Source organism: Myotis daubentonii, chromosome 6, assembly GCF_963259705.1.
Source record: "Myotis daubentonii chromosome 6, mMyoDau2.1, whole genome shotgun sequence".
In the NCBI taxonomy this organism is placed as follows: Eukaryota; Metazoa; Chordata; class Mammalia; order Chiroptera; family Vespertilionidae; genus Myotis; species Myotis daubentonii.
In genome coordinates, this window is record NC_081845.1 from 91,803,240 (window position 1) to 91,820,887 (window position 17,648).

The following is a 17,648-nucleotide window of genomic DNA, read 5'->3' on the forward strand; positions in this document are numbered from 1 at the left end:
ATAGGTGGGCCTTCCTTCCGCTTCTGGAAGGTGCGCGGGCTGCAGTGCCCCCGGCCGGCCGCCGCCTGAAGCTCTGAGATAGAGTCCCTTCGTGAAGCCAGGAACGTCGTGGTTCACAGGTGGTCAAGGAGGGACGTCAGTTGCTCCTGGGAGCAGTAGGCCGTTTCTCACAGGAACCGGAGGGAGAGAGACGCTTGATCCTCAGCTGCCACCCCCTCCCCGCCCCCCAGCCCCAGGACCCTCTCCCTTTCTCCTGCATCGCCTTCGCCTGCGGGGGCCTTCCCAGCTTCTCCAGGGCGCCTGTGGCTTTTCAAGTGAGAGTGGCCGTCGCCCCGCCCCGCGTTGCCATGGCGGCAGCCCCGCTGTTCTCCAAGGCCGAGTACCTGAAGCGCTACTTGTCCGGGTCCGAGGCCAGCGGCCCTGCGGGTTCCGAGTCCATTCTCAAGCGTAGCAAAAAGCGGCCTGAGCCTGGCGGTGCCGGCGGCAAGGGAATGCGGATTGTGGATGATGATGTGAGCTGGACATCTATCTCCACCACTAAACCCGAAAAGGAGGAGGAGGAAGATGATGGAGATTTGCCGGTGGTGGCTGAGTTTGTGGATGAGCGGCCAGAAGAGGTAAAGCAGATGGAAACCTTTCGTTCCAGTGCCAAATGGAAGCTTCTGGGAGGTCACACTGAGGATCTACCTTCACACGGGCATTCCGGCCATGACTCCCCGGACTCTTCTTCACCTGGGAGGGTCCGCCATGACTCCCCGGACCCTTCTCCCCCTGGGAGGGTCCGCCCTGACTCCCCGGACCCTTCTCCCCCTGGGAGGGTCCGCCATGACTCCCCGGATCCTTCTCCCCCTGGGAGGGTCCGCCATGACTCCCCGGACCCTTCTCCGCCTGGGAGGGTCCGCCATGACTCCCCGGATCCTTCTCCCCCTGGGAGGGTCCGCCATGACTCCCCGGATCCTTCTCCCCCTGGGAGGGTCCGCCATGACTCCCCGGATCCTTCTCCCCCTGGGAGGGTCCGCCATGACTCCCCGGATCCTTCTCCACCAGGGAGGGTCCGCCAAGACTCCCCGGATCCTTCTCCCCCAGGGAGGGTTCGCCATGACTCCCCGGATCCTTCTCCCCCTGGGAGGGTCCGCCATGACTCCCCGGATCCTTCTCCCCCTGGGAGGGTCCGCCATGACTCCCCGGATCCTTCTCCCCCTGGGAGGGTCCGCCATGACTCCCCGGATCCTTCTCCACCTGGGAGGGTTCGCCATGACTCCCCGGATCCTTCTCCGCCTGGGAGGGTCCGCCATGACTCCCCGGATCCTTCTCCACCAGGGAGGGTCTGCCATGACTCCCCGGATCCTTCTCCCCCAGGGAGGGTCCGCCATGACTCCCCGGATCCTTCTCCACCTGGGAGGGTTCGCCATGACTCCCCGGATCCTTCTCCGCCTGGGAGGGTCCGCCATGACTCCCCGGATCCTTCTCCCCCAGGGAGGGTCCGCCATGACTCCCCGGATCCTTCTCCCCCAGGGAGGGTCCGCCATGACTCCCCGGATCCTTCTCCCCCTGGGAGGGTTCGCCATGACTCCCCGGATCCTTCTCCGCCTGGGAGGGTCCGCCATGACTCCCCGGATCCTTCTCCGCCTGGGAGGGTCCGCCATGACTCCCCGGATCCTTCTCCCCCTGGGAGGGTCCGCCATGACTCCCCGGATCCTTCTCCCCCAGGGAGGGTCCGCCATGACTCCCCGGATCCTTCTCCCCCTGGGAGGGTCCGCCATGACTCCCCGGATCCTTCTCCACCTGGGAGGGTTCGCCATGACTCCCCGGATCCTTCTCCCCCTGGGAGGGTCCGCCATGACTCCCCGGATCCTTCTCCCCCAGGGAGGGTCCGCCATGACTCCCCGGATCCTTCTCCACCTGGGAGGGTTCGCCATGACTCCCCGGATCCTTCTCCGCCTGGGAGGGTCCGCCATGACTCCCCGGATCCTTCTCCACCAGGGAGGGTCCGCCATGACTCCCCGGATCCTTCTCCGCCTGGGAGGGTCCGCCATGACTCCCCGGATCCTTCTCCCCCAGGGAGGGTCCGCCATGACTCCCCGGATCCTTCTCCCCCAGGGAGGGTCCGCCATGACTCCCCGGATCCTTCTCCCCCTGGGAGGGTCCGCCATGACTCCCCGGACCCTTCTCCGCCTGGGAGAGCCCATCATGATGCACCGGATCCCTCTCTGCTCAGGAAGCATTATCGTCCTTCAGGTGTGTCTCCTAGAAGGGCCCGTCATGACACACCAGATCCATCTCCTCCTCGGAGGGCCCATCACAGTTCCTCAGATATTCCTCCTCAGAGAAAGGCCCGTCACAGCTCCCCGGACACCTCTCAACCTAGAAGGCCTCCGGAATCCTCGGCCACATCAAAGCTCAGGAGGGCCCGTCACGACTCCCCTGATTCGCCTCCTAATGTTCCTCATTCACTGCACAGAACCGAAGGCAGTAACGCCCCAGAAAGAGCCTCTAGCAAAACTCCTCCACATCGGGAGGTGCCAGGACCCTCTCAGCCCTCCGTCCGAGGAGCAGCAAGTATGAATGTGACTCAGACCTCTCTCCGCCACGAAAACGGCAAGCCACATTTCATTATGGAAATAAACTGCATGGTTCTAAAGGCTCTCCACCCAGCCGTAGGAAACTTCATACGAGTTCGTCACCTCGAAGACGTCACAGTCACACGTTGGGCTCTTCCTCCTACCCAGGGGACAGTCGGAAAGCCTCTGATTCAGAACTGTCTCCACCTCGAAGGACTCAGTCGCTGGGAAAGAAGGCTGCACACATGTATCCTGGGGCTAAAACTGGGTTGGTGTTACCTGACATACAGCGAGAGCAGCGGGAACTCCAGGAACAGGACCAAGAAGCCATGGCATTTGAAGCTGAGTTCCAATATGCTGAAACCCTATTTCGAGATAAGTCTGGTCGTAAGAGGAATTTGAAACTGGAACGTTTAGAGCAGAGGCGAAGAGCAGAGAAGGACTCACAGAGAGATGAGCTGCATGCCAAGTGGGGAAAAGGGCTTGCCCAGAGCCGGCAGCAGCAACAAAATGTGGAGGATGCAATAAAGGAAATGCAGAAGCCCCTGGCCCGCTGTATTGATGATGAAGATCTGGATCGGATGCTGAGTGAACAAGAAAGGGAGGGGGACCCCATGGCCAACTTTATCAAGAAGAATAAGGCCAAGGAGAATAAGGATAAGAAAGTGAGACCTCGCTACAGTGGCCCAGAACCTCCTCCCAACAGATTGAATATCTGGCCTGGGTATCATTGGGATGGAGTGGACAGATCCAATGGATTTGAACAGAAACGCTTTGCCCGGCTTGCCAGCAAGAAGGCGGTGCAGGAACTTGCCTACAAGTGGAGTGTCGAAGATATGTAACTTTTCTGAGGCTGTGGGGGTTCCTGGAGTTTGTGGTACTGGACACAGACCAGCCAGATGTCTAGCTGTAAAAGCTATCTGTGCTAATAATCAGGGCCCACACACACCAGCAACTCTTTGAATGCTAGTTTTGAACCACTGGAGAAGAATTTCACCATTTGGATAGAAGAATATTTGAAACCTGATGTTTGGACTGAGGCACCTGTAATTTCTCAGGTGTGCCTGCACTGGCGGTTGTAGCTGGCTTTCAGAAGAAACGTTGATTTCTAGTGTCCCAGGGTTTGTTCTTGGTTAGGTTTTTTAATAAACATACATTTATTTATTTTTTAAACAAAAAGGGAAAGCAAGACCCCAGCTTTTCGAGGGAGAGTGAGCGAGCCCCCGGCTTTTCGAGGGAGAGCAGGACCTGGCTTTGCAAGGGGACCCCGGCTTTTCTTTTTTTTTTTTTTTTTTTTATTGCTTAAAGTATTACAAAGGGTATTACATATGTATCCATTTTATCCCCCCGCCCTAGACAGTCCCCTAGCCTCCCCTATCACCCAGTGTCTTATGTCCATTGGTTATGCTTATATGCATGCATACAAGTCCTTTAGTTGATCTCTTACCCCCCTACCTCCTGCCCCCCAACCCTCCCCGGCCTTCCCGCTGCAGTTTGACAATCTGTTTGAGGCAGCTCTGCCTCTGTATCTATTATTGTTCAAAAGTTTATAATGGTCTCTATTGTCCATGAATGAGTGAGATCATGTGGTATTTTTCCTTTATTGACTGGCTTATTTCACTTAGCATAATGCTCTCCAGTTCCATCCATGACGTTGCAAATGGTAAGAGTTCCTTCCTTTTTACAGCAGCATAGTATTCCATCGTGTAGATGTACCACAGTTTTCTAATCCATTCATCTACTGATGGGCACTTAGGCTGTTTCCAGATCTTAGCTATGGTGAATTGTGCTGCTATGAACATAGGGGTGCATATATCCTTTCTGATTGGTGTTTCTGGTTTCTTGGGATATATTCCTAGAAGTGGGATCACAGGGTCAAATGGGAGTTCCATTTTCAGTTTTTTAAGGAAACTCCATACTGTCTTCCATAGTGACTGCACCAGTCTGCATTCCCACCAGCAGTGCACAAGTGTTCCTTTTTCTCCACATCCTCTCCAGCACTTGTCGTTTGTTGATTTGTTGATGATAGCCAGTCTGACAGGTGTGAGATGGTACCTCATTGCTGTTTTGATTTGCATCTCTCGGATGATTAGTGACTTTGAGCATGTTTTCATATGTCTCTTGGCTTTCTGGATGTCCTCTTTTGAAAGGTGTCTATTTAGGTCCTTTGCCCATTTTTTTATTGGATTGTTTATCTTTCTTTTGTTAAGTTGTATGAGTTCCCTATAAATTTTGGAGATTAGGCCCTTATCAGATATGTCATTGGCAAATATGTTTTCCCACACAGTGGGTTTTCTCGTTGTTTTGTTGATGGTTTCTTTTGTTGTGCAGAAGCTTTTTATTTTGATGTAGTCCCATTTGTTCATTTTTTCTTTAGTTTCAAGTGCCCTAGGAGCTGTATCAGTGAAGAAATTGCTTCGGCATATGTCTGAGATTTTGTTGCCTTTGGATTCTTCTAGAATTTTTATGGTTTCCCGTCGTACATTTAAGTCCTTTATCCATTTTGAGTTTATTTTTGTGTATGGTGTAAGTTGGTGGTCTAGTTTCATTTTCTTGCATATATCTGTCCAATTTTCCCAACACCATTTATTGAAGAGACTATCTTGGCTCCATTGTATGTTCTTGCCTCCTTTGTCAAATATTAATTGAGCATATTGGTTCGGGCCGATTTCTGGGGAGACCCCGGCTTTTCGAGGGAGAGTGAGCAAGCCCCTGGCTTTTCGAGGAAAAGCAAGACCCTGGCTTTTCCAGGGAGAGCGAGCCAGACCCCGGCTCTTAGAGAGAGACAGCCTGGCTTTTGGAGACTGAGAGCCCCGCATCCCCACCCAGAACACTCCCTTTTGAAAGAAAGAGAGGCTTCCCCCATCCTCCTGGGCTCTTCTGCTCCTCCCCCCCCCCCCCCCCCCAACTCAGAGGAGCCTTAGAGCCACTCCCACCGCCCAGCTTTCTTCAGTCACAGGGACTAGGCTGAGCAGCAGCCCTCCCCACCTGGGGTTTTATAGGCTGTGGAGACTGAGCCACACCCCTGCCCCGAAGCTCTGTGGGTGGGCAGCTGGTCCTCTCTTCTCACTGGCTCCCTCCCTCTCAATCAGTAGCTAGCACCCGCCCCTTCACTCATTTCCTGATCTGCAAGTCACCAATAGCTGGGAAAGGAAGGGAGGTTTCCATGGTGGGCAGCACCCAAGCCCTGCAATGAAGGTGCTTTCCCACCTGCCCCCCCAACCTCCCTCCCCTCCCCTAGCAAAATCCGGGCTTGGAAAGTGAGGGCCAGCTGCTTTGCAGGCTGAACATGTAATTATGCCCCGTGATGCTAACAGAGCATTAAGGTCATGCCCATTTGCCTGGAAGTTACCCTTTGGATTTGAGTTTCTCCAGCAGCTCCTTCAAATCAGCATTGTTTCTGGGAAAGAAAGAAAATCGCAGAGTGTAAGAGAGCCCTGCCAGGTCCTGATTTTCACTGCCCCAGCCCTCCCGAAACCCCTCCCGAAACCCCTCAAAAAGGAGCCACAGGTGGGAGGCATCCTTTAGAAGCCAATTCCCCTGAATCAGTCTGGGAGCCCAGCTGCAGGCCCCCTGCTGGGCCTGAGTAAGGAGATGCTAGGAAGGGCGCCCTTTCGGGAGGGGTACTGCTGAGTGACATGAGCGTTTCAGGTCCACAGGGGCAGGCCTGGCAGCCAGAAGAAGGGGGCGCACAGGAGTCTCTGGGCAAGAAGATGGCTTTCTGCGCACCGTGCTTGACATAAGACAAAACTTGACATCAGACCCCCACTCTGGGGTTAGAAAAACTCCTGGAAAGGAAACATGTTCATCTCAGTGGTTAGTTCTTTTTCTTGCAGCACATTTGAAAGTTGCTTTTGTTAAACATCACCGGTTTCCTAATCAAAATACTGTCAACATTCTCTTTCTCTCAACAGCTTCTTCATTTCCCCGCAACTTCCTGTCTTTACTCCTGCTGCTCCCCCAGCCTTTCCTTCAGTTTCTGCCACAAATCAAGAATATTCTCTCCTTTTTTTGTGACCCAGCTGAGGTGCTGGGTCTCTGTGGATTCTCCTCTGATCTCCCAGATTGGTCCCAGCTGCTCACCAAGTATTGGCCAAGTCCTTTCTGAGGGGGTGGTGAAGGACTTGAGATCTGGTCTTCTCCCTAGAGCAGTGGTTCTCAACCTTGGCTGCACATTAGAATCACCTGGGAATCTTTTTAAAATCCTGATTTCTGGGCCTCATCCTCTGGAAATTCTGTTTCTTTGTTACTCGTGTTGTGGCCTCACCCCATAACAAAGAAACAGAATTTCCGGAGGACAAGGCCCAGAAATCAGGATTTTAAAAAGATTCCCAGGTGATTCTAATGTGCAGCCAAGGCTGAGAACCACTGCCCTAGAGAACCTCGCACCCCAATTAGCACCTTGCAGTTTGCTTTACTCCATCACAGCATCCCTTGTGCTGGCGGCTCTCTCACTTGTCTATGTGGCTGCATGGTAAGCGTCTGGGGGACAGCATTATGGCTTCTTCAGCTCTGCGTCCAAATGTGATCAAGTGTGACATGTTTCTTCCAATGGATACAGGAGAGAAGGAGAAAGAGATGGCTGCACGGAAATCACACACGTTCTGCCGCCTTTGGGGTTTTCTCTGTGGCCTTAGAGTTGGGTCTGAGGGGTGACACGAAGGAACTTCTGGACTTCCTTGGGCTCTAGAAACAGCTCCAAGTGCATAAAGCTGGCCTGCAAGATCAGGAAGAGCAAATGTTACCAGAGAGGTAGAGTGAGGATACTCCAGGGCAAAAACTAGGCCCCCTGATCCACAAGGTTATGAACTGAAGTCCCACCTGACACAGCTGAGTCAGCTGTGAGAACTTGGGGTGTGGTATAGTGCAGCAGTTAAACATGCAGATTCGGGGTTCATAGCCTGGCTCGGCGTCTTGTTAGTCACTTGACCTTATGTGACCTTGTGCAATTTATGTAATCTCCCCAGGCTCGCGTTTCTTTACAGGTGACACAGGGATGCTTATGATCATGATAGAACTAACCTGCCAGGATTATTGTGAGGTTTAAATGAGCGAATACACAGGAAACGCTTGGAATAGTGACTGGCACATACTAAGTATTTATTATTAATATCTACAATATAATAATATATCTACAATATAATAATATACAGCGCAACAAGGGTTAGCTTTCTCTAATTAAAAAAAAAAAAAAGGACAGTCAACATAGACCTAGACAAAAACCTAGGCAAAGAGGCATATCGAGAATTGCTGGGAAGTTCAAGTTTGTTGGTAATAGACCTAACCCCTCAGCATGCCCCATGCCTTTCCCCACTTCATCCACATGTTCTGTGAGAGTCAGAGTCCTGAACCCGGGGATCTGTGTGGCTCAGGGAAAGAAACTGCCTGATGCATCCACATTCTTATCAAGGAGGAGGACTAGCCATTTCTTTGCAGAGAAATAACGTGAATTATAAATGATTGCTTTTTCTGTGATGCACAACGACTTTGCATCATGAGGGCTGTCGTCCTATAATGACAATAAGGCACAATGACCTTATTGGTCTCTAATTAGTTTCTGGAAGAAGAGTCTGGAAGCACAAGGGGCATAATATGGCCGATTGCCTCTGTCCCAGAGAAGGGACTGACAAGCAACTATGGGACTGGGGCAGCCCTGGCAGGTGAGTATCTGTTGGGGGAGAGAGTTGCTAAGAGTAAGGGGGTGGAGTTTTCTCCCCCAGCAAAATTCCCTGGAAAATACCCTGCCCCGGGCTGGGGTGGTGGCAGAGATGGGCAATTAGGTAATTCTCCGTGATGGTGGCTGTAGGGGGGTGGGGTGTGAGCAGGGAGGGGTGGAGGCTGTTTTGAAGACACTAGTTTTTCGTCCATGTGCCTGGCAGGATGGGGGCAGTCATTCCTCTCCACATGCTCCAAACTCCGTGCTCACCTGGGCGCTCAAGAGCCTGTCTCTAAACTAGTGTGTGTCCCATTGGGACCTTGTTAAAATGTAGATTCTAATTCAATAGGTTCAGGTTGGAGTCTGAGGTTCGGCATTTCCAAATGTTTCCAGGCGATTGTCATGCTGGTCCTGGGAACATCACTTTGAATGACAAGGTCACAGCTTTTGTACCCAACAGCATCTTCATCCCCAGGGAGCCTTTTAGGAATGCAGATTCACAGGCCCCGCCTCAGAGGCAGCAGCTCTGTTTACACAAGCCCTCCGGGAGCGCTGGTGTCTGCTCAGGTGTGAGGACCACTGTTGGAGAGCACACAGGAGCTACTCTCATTGGAAGGACAGATGAGGGTTTCCAGAAATGGCATTCAGCCAGCACAGAATGCCAGGGCGAGGAGACATGCCCAGGAAGATACTGAGCCCAGCCCTCTTCCAGCTGTGGTAGGCAGGTAGGCAGGCATGAGCAGAGCAAGGACGATGGGCCAGGTACAGAAGGCACCAGGGCGAAAAGCTCCAGGCGCCTAGCAAAGGGCAAAACTAGGAAAACAAGGGCCTCACCCCCAGGGTAATCTTTCCTCTCCTGGCGTATTTCTGGTCATGCAGTCAGACCCTCCTGGGACCTTTCCTCTCTGGCATGTTACTAACCATGTGGTAGAGCCCCTTAGAGGGGGAGCAAGGGGCCAGAGAATAGCCTCATAGGACTCCCATACAAGCTCTTGCTCAACCACTCCCTAAGCCCTAACCCAGTGGTTCTCAACCTTGGCTGCACATTAGAATCACCTGGAGCCACAACATTAGTAACAAAGAAACAGAATTTCCAGAGGATGAGGGCCAGAAATCAGGATTTTAAAAAGATTCCCAGGGGATTCTAATGTGCAGCCAAGGCTGAGAACCACTGCCTTAACCCGTAGGGATACCATCAAGGCCTCAGTTGTGTTTCAGCTGCAGGCCCAGAAAAGCAGCAAAGCCAGACAAGCGAAGGCATGGCTGACATCAGGATCAGCTGCATTGAACAATGACCCCTTTGCCCAGGTGTGGACTAATCAGTAGAAACCAGGGCCCTGAAAGAACACACGTGGAAAGCTGATGAATATTCTATTGGGATCCTCTCCTCAGACCTCCAGATAAATACCCTCAAGCCGGGACCCAGAGCGGCTCTGCCTACTGAGCCGCCTGTGCCTCCCTGACTCCTCCAGCCAGGCACACGCTCCTGGCCTCTCTCTTCCTCCTGAGCTCCAAGGGCCCTTCCTTTGCCTCTGTAGTTGGTCCTGGGTGCATTTGTCCTACGTCTCACGTCTTCTACCTCTGTGACTGTCTGAATAAACTTCCTCTTATAGTTTGAGTCTTGGATCTGAATCCTTTCTTAGCGAGAACTCAAGTACCGAGGTTGCTGAACTGAGGTCCAATCGCCGGTAACAACTGGTGCTATTTTCTCCACCAACAAAGGTGGCCCCGGGAAAAGTCCTTTGCCCAGGGGGCAGCTGCAGCGGTCCTGGGACCTTCCACAGAAACCCATTCTGATGGTAGGGCATTCCTGCAACGCCAGCATCCCTGAATAGAAGCTTCGTGGTGGGCATGTAGTGGGAAGGGAAGATGAGAGAAGGATTTCTTGAGGCTGGTAAGAGACAAAGGGGATGCAGAGAAAGGGGGCCCTGGCCTTGTCGCTACCACTAGGCAGAGGACACAGACATGCACTGCCCGTGCTGGCCAGCAGAACTGGCGGTGTGCCTCACAGGAAGCCAGGGCAGAAAGCTGGTGTAGGCTGCCCTGTCAGGAGACACTGAAGCTGACCACTAGTTCCTGGCCATAGAGCAGCGGTTCTCAACCTGTGGGTGGCGACCCCTTTGGGGGTCAAACGGCCCTTTCACAGGGGTCGCCTAAGACCATCGGAAAACACATATATAATTACATATTGTTTTTGTGATTAATCACCATGCTTCAATTATGTTCAATTTGTAACAACGAAATGGGGTCACCACAACATAGGGAACTGTATTAAAGGGTCGCGGCATTAGGAAGGTTGAGAACCACTGCCTTAGAGCCTGAGACAGGCACTGAGTCCACAGGGCCAGAGCAAGACGCTAAATCACAGACAGACCCAAGAGTCAGAGACTGAGATGGGGCCAAGCAAGCAGAATCTGGGATCATGTCCATGACACAGGTGAGCTACATGACATAGGATTGTAGATGGGACATGCTACTGGATTAAAGACGCAGAGGGGCAGCTAGGAGCTGTTTCACGCGTCTGTGTTCCTGCCCATGATGTGTCCTATGCTTGGAATACCTGCCCCTGCCTGGTTTCTCATTTGCCAGCTTCACTTATCCTAAAAGAACCGGCGTGGGTGTCATAGTCTCCAGGATTCCCTCTGTGACACCATCCTCAGAGCATCCCCTAAGCCTTGTTCTTCTCTGTTGTAGTTATTATTAACCCGACAACCATGATAGGATGGCACTCACTGCAGCACAGTATGACCGAGTTTTACAGGGATCCCCAAGAGCAGCGATCTTAGACTTCGCCCCCTCAGTTTCCCATGACCCTGACACATGGCGGGAGCTGGTAAAACCAGACGGAGGAACGTGGGGGCAGGGGAGGGGGCAGGAGAGGGTGACTGGATGGTTTGGAAGCATGGCGTGTGGGCCTCCGGCATCTCAGGAACGAGTGGCAAATGGACTCTCTAAAGGCCCAATGCGATGCCAGGAGGCCTTGGGAGGGGCGAGCAGGCAATGCGTAGAAGGAAATGGTCAGGGCTGAGCTGATTTCAGCAAGAACTACATAATTCATATCGCCCTACATTCCCAAATCTAGACTCAGAAGGGACAAGTATCAATAAACATCCCCAAACCGAACACCACCTGTGCCCAGTGCTCATCCAGTCCATGTTTGTGCCCTGCACCTCCGGGAGAGAGAGGCTGCAGAAAATTCAACATCTCCTCTCAGACACAAACCCACAACTTGAGATGTGTTTTTTTCGCAGGGGGAGAAAGGTCAAAAGGCCACATTTAACTTTAGGGAGAGGAATCATGACCTGATGGCTTCTATCCCTATTTAATTGTTTCATGACTAATTAATAGGGCCATTACTGCATTCTGAAGGGAGAGAGCTATGATTCAAGGTTAATGCTGTTGCTGCACGCATCACACCTCAAATGGCGTCATAAACAGCCCAGAGTGTTTAATTGAGCCCATAAGTGACAATGTAATTACACTCAGTAATGTATGTGCCTGGTATTTATTTGTTTCTCTCTGAGGTGCAGAGAGTCCACGTGGGGGGGTTAGGGGAGCTCACAGGGACTCATTGCAACAACTTGTTCTCCAGCTCCCTAGTCCTATCAGCTCTTCCCTGCCCACCTCCCTCTCAGTTACGAGTAATAGGTGTCCTGTTCACAAGAAATCCATCCCCTCTCCTTCCTCCACTTCCCACTGGGACTAGGTCTAACCTCAATGTTTCCAAAGAGAGAGGGGCGGAGAGAAGGGAGGCAGAGAAAGCAGCAGTTGTCTGAGCCCATATTTAAGTCTTGCCAAGGAGCCATGATTCTTCAAACCTGTGTGTCTTAATCCCTCAGAATTGCAATAATAAAAATATCATAGACTGGGTGGCTTATAAACATCAAACATTTATTTCTTAGCGTTCTGGAGGTTAGGAAGTCAAGACTGATGTCCGGTGAGACTCCACTTTCTTGTCAGCTGCCTTCTTGCTGTAGCCTCCTATGGTGGAAGTGATGGGAGGGGGGCGGGGGGTGTCTCTAGGGTTTCTTTCATGAAGGCACTAATCCCATCCATGAGTGGCCCCCCAAAGGCCTCACCTCCAAATACCATCACATGGGGGGGGTAGATTTTAACATGAATTTTGGACACAAACAACCAGCCTATGATACCCTATTGTAACCTCATCCTTTGAAAATACCTTTGGGAATGTCTCCTCCTCTTTTACAAACTGTGGTGCATACAGATAATTAGTCCTCAGAATTCATCCTCAACTTCTAGTATTTTCCTTTACTGGGAAGGCTTAAAAGCTTAAAACTACTTTTCCCGGGTTCCCTTGCAGCTATGATTCTGCATGCAAATTAGCCCCCTAATGCCCCCCCCCCCCCCACACACACACGGCCCTAGATGCACTTTTGTGAAATTTCAAAGGTGCTCCAATGACAGAAGCATTTTCTTGCTGTTTTGACTGTTTTCAGTGGCAAGCAAGTTCATGGAGATTTGACTAATTTTGTGGCAGTAGTTCTCTCCCTGGGGATAGTGGGGCAGAGAGCTGAAGAAGTCTAAAAACTCAATGAAGCAGAGCTACCAGACCATCCCTACGGTGCTCACTTCCAAACTCACATGACAGACTACTAAGATTCCATCTTGTTTAAGCCAGTTATTTAGGATTGATTACTTTCAGCTGAATTCAATCCTAATGGCTACACTCATACTAAAGTTTTCTGTCCCTTTTCTATCTCGATGGGTGCACACATCCTGCAGAGCACACCTGCAGAGATGCTAACTCTCATCAATAGCTTCGAGTCATGTATGAACTCAGATTATACTGGAATTGACTCCTGTGGTTGATTGTGATAATAACTGAGTGTTCATCCTTTGCCATGTAATTTTGGACTGACCTTCCTCCATGAGCAGGTTAACCTGACCCACCCCTTAACTCTGGGATTGACCACATGACTTGCTTTTGCCAAGAGAATGAAGCAGAAGTGATGCATGTGCCAACTCCAAGCCTAGGCCCCAGGAAGCGTTGTTTTGACACATATGTTCTTATGCCTTGAAGAACATGCCCAAAGGAGCTGCTGGTTCTTGGGGGAGAATGAGGGACACACAGAGTGAAGCAAAACAGAATCAGCTGAGCTTAGCTGGACATGCTGACCTTTAGCTGATTCCCAGACGTGTAAACAAAGCGGTGACCCCATTTATTACATAAGCAATAAATGTTTATTGTTATATGCCACTAAGTTTTTGGGGGTTATCTGTTACATAGTATTAAGCAATGAATAACTGATAAACCTGTTTCCTTATGAGAAATAAAAATGTTTAATAAGATGATCTGTGGGTACCAAGCTCTTAAATGTCTTGTTTATGCCCAGCTGGTGTGGCTCAGCTGTCAACCCCATGCACCAAAAGGTCATTGTTCAATTTCAGATCAGGGCACATGCCCAGGTTGTGGGCTCGATCCCCAGTAGGGGGCGTGTTGGAGGCAGTTGATCAATCTATCATTGATGTTTCTAGTTCTCTCTCCCTCACCCTTCCTTTCTACTAAAAATCAATAAAAACATATTTTTAAAAAAGAAAACACGTGGTTGAGAGTTCAGAAACCAGCATTCTGGTTCCAAGACCTACATATGACTATGTGACTTGAGCAAGTCATTTGTTTTCTGTGTCGCTTCTTAAATAACAACTATTAAATTTTTTTCTAGCAATTTCACCAGGTTGTGCTAAAGATCAACATTTCAAGGGGGTTTTTGAGAATTTGAAACAACCTTTGCTATTATAAATTATTAGTTTGACAAAGTTGTTTATATTAAATCAGAATTTCTTCTAAGACAGCTGGTCTTGATTTATTCAGTTTTTTATTTTTTAACTAGAGGCCCAATGTGTGGAATTTGTGCACAGGAAGGGGGGGGGGTGTCCCTCAGCCCAGCCTGTACCCTCTCCAATCTGGTACTGCTGGCTCCCAACCGCTCGCCTGCCTGCCTGCCTGATTGCCCCTAACTGCTTCTGCCTGCCAGACTGATCACCCCCTAACCCAGCCGTGGGCAAACTACGGCCCACGGGCTGGATCCGGCCCATTTGAAATGAATAAAACTAAAAAAAAGAGACCGTACCCTTTTATGTAATGATGTTTACTTTGAATTTATATTAGTTCACACAAACACTCCATCCATGCTTTTGTTCCGGCCCTCCAGTCCAGTTTAAGAACCCATTGTGGCCCTCGAGTCAAAAAGTTTGCCCACCCCTGCTCTAACCACTACCCTGCTGGCCTGATTGATGCCTAACTGCTCCCCTGCTGGCCCAATTACCCCTAATTGCCCTCCCCTGCAGGCCTGGTTCCCCCCAACTGCCCTCCCCTGCAGGGCTAGTCCCTCCTCAACTGCCCTCCCCTGCAGGCCTGGTCGCACCCAACTGCCCTCTCCTGTTGGACTGGTTGGCCACAACTGCCCTCCTCTGCCAACCCTGTCACCCCCAACTGCCCTCCCCTGCTGGCCTGGTCACCCCCAACTGCCCTCCCCTGCTGGCCTGGTCACCCCCAACTGCCCTCCCCTACTGGCCTGGTCACCCCCAAATGCCCTCCCCTGAAGGGCTGGTTGCCCTCAACTGCCCTCCCCTGCCGGCCATCTTTGACCACATGTGGTGGCCATCTTGTGTGTTTGAGTGATGGTCAATTTGCATATTACTCTTTTATTAGATAGGATAGATTTTAGTGTATGATTCTGAGAGCCTAGATTCATTTCCTCTCATAGCACATTACCCAAGAATCTATAATGATGATAAGAACACCTATATTCGTTATAAACTTGACTATATCTTATAATTTTGTTGTTTATTTTGTGTTTAATGCACAGCTACTTCACACCTTATACTTGCTTCGACTTGGTGATGTACACTTTTAAACATTGCAGAGGAGCATAAAACTGGTCATAGAGGAAGAGCTAGAAATCCAGTAGCATGATTTTAAATAACCTGTCTTTGTTGTTGATGTTAAACAGTAAATGCCAGTAGTGACCAAGAACACAGGGACTACCCACACTATACTGGAGGTATTTCATGTTTAATTCATCTTTATGAAGATTTAGAATTCATTCCTTGTGTTTAAAGGGAATGCTTGAGAAATAAAACATTTATGTACAAAATGCTAACTTGTGTGTGTTTTTTGAACATGACTTGTAAAATGCAGGAACTTTGATAAAGTATTGGTTTGTGTAGAATAAATGGCTTAATTTCATTTTCTGTCACCTGGTTTATAGAAAATAGCAGAAAATAAACTATATAAAGTGATATGGCATCTTTGTCCAGCTCTTCCCTGGACAGGGCACAGCCTCCCAGCTCCTCCCTGGACAGGGCACAGCCTCCCAGCTCCTCCCAGGACAGGACACAGACTCCCAGCTCCTCCCAGGACAGGGCACAGCCTCCCAGCTCCTCCCTGGACAGGGCACAGCCTCCCAGCTCCTCCCTGGACAGGGCACAGCCTCCCAGCTCCTCCCTGGACAGGACATAGACCCCCTGCTCCTCCCTGGACAGGGCTCAGGTTCACATGCAGAGACTCTATTACGAGGTTCTGAAATGGCCCTTTCTCTTGCTCTGGAATCCTTGTTTGAGGATCCTCCATGGCAGAGGCTGCCAATCAGGCCAAAGGATAAGTGGTGTCATGGTCACTTCTCTCCTTTCTTTTGGGAACCGACTGGTTAGAACACTGAAACCTCAGCAGCTGGGAGCTCCGGTCTAACCTTGCACCTGGGGATCTTCTGGCTTCAAATGGTTAGAAACGTGGCTTCCAGCCCCCTGTTAGGTACCGCCTGGTCGGAACGAGGACCGGGATTCATTCCTCCCAGTGGGATCCAGGGAATTTGATGAGCTCTCGGACCCTGCATGAGCCCTCCTGCGCCCAGCCTGGACGGCACTGCAGCCGGTCAATGCGTGCCCATTTCATGAAGCGCTGCCCATGTAACTGAGCCCAGGACTCCCTCCTCCCTCCTTGGCTTGCCATGGCCATTGGCAGAGACAGCTAATCGAAAGCTGATCCTCACCAGCCCGTAGATATTGACCGGGTGCTCGGGAAGACTTTATAAGGAGTCATTGGGGGGATTCTTTCAGTTCAAATTGAATTGTGGGCCGTTAAATCCTTTAGTAAAAGACTGTGCTCCTATCACATTCCAATGCTCCTTCTGAATGTTTAACCAGGGCAGGAGACCACCTCCCTGGCAGGGCCCTCTCTCCTCCAGCAGATCTGGTTAATTGTCATGGATTCTCAGCAGGTGGACGCTCTTGGAGTTTGGAAGGAACAGGCTTTGTTTTCATTTCAAAAGAAAACCAATGTGGTGGTTCTGCCTAGAGACATAGGAGGGAGGGGAGCAGGGAAGGAGGGGGGCAGCAGGAGGAGAGAGGATGGGCCGTCCAGGGATCGCAGAGGAGCCTGGATGTGATCAGATGCCACACATGTACATGCACACGTACACACAGACACACATGGCAGCTCGACACATAAGCAGACCCACATGGGCACACACATAAGCACATCTACTCTCCAACAGGCACACACATGCACTCACACACATTTATGTGAACACTCACCCACAAACACTTGTTTGTGAGCAATGAATAAACACACTCAGGCACACACACACCAGCTCCATCATTGATAATCAAGACATTAGGGGAGTTATATAACTTCCCCCAACCTTGGTGTCCTCTCTAAACACCAGGAGGCAATTCTATATAATAAAAGGGTGATATGCAAATTGACCCTAACAGTGGAATGGCCTGGAATGACCGGTCACTATTATGCACACTGACCACCAGGGGGCAGACACTCAACACAGGAGCTGTCCCTGGTGATCAGTGCGCTCGCATAGGGGAGCGCCGCTCAGCCACAAGCCCAGCTGAAGGCTGCGAGCACAGCAGCGGTAGCAGGAGCCTCTCCCACCTCCTTGTCATTGCTAAGGATGCCCAACTGCAGCAGGGAGCGGGCCTAAGTTACAGTTGGACACCCCCCAAGGGCTCCCAGGCTGCCAGAGGAATGTCTGACTGCCAGCTTAGGACTGATCCCCTGGGGAGCGGGCCTAAGCTGGCAGGTGGACATCCCCTGAGGGCTCCTGGACTGTGAGAGGGTGCAGGCCGGGATGAGTGCACCGGGCCTCTAGTCCTTACATAACTGGGTCACGTACAGAATAAACTAGCCCATGGGTGAAAATCCTCAGGCATGTAATAGATATGAAATGCCTGGCCCCTGTCTGTACTTGGTGAGGTCTACCTGAGAGTCAGAAATAGGGGGATTTACAACCCTCATTTTAACCATGAAAATACAGAGGCTCCCCCAAAAGATGTGTTTTGTCCAAGGTCACTGGGTGAGTTAGCAGCAGGCGGGACTAGTGTTCTGGTCTACTTCCTTCTAGAACTGTTGTCTCTTCTCTGTCTCCATCAAGGGGAGGAGAGGGGCCCTGAAGGCC

The 17,648-nt window shown here is 51.0% G+C and overlaps 1 protein-coding gene across 1 annotated transcript; it reads left to right on the forward strand.

The window, feature by feature from the left end:
- The first annotated feature begins 329 nt into the window (after positions 1–329).
- LOC132237388 (BUD13 homolog) lies at positions 330–3,728 on the forward strand. The gene is given in 3 exon segments (XM_059701826.1): positions 330–783; positions 1,984–2,541; positions 2,544–3,728. Coding segments are annotated over 3 exon segments (1,854 nt in total). The 5' UTR covers positions 330–347; the 3' UTR covers positions 3,404–3,728.
- Positions 3,729–17,648: the final 13,920 nt, after the last annotated feature.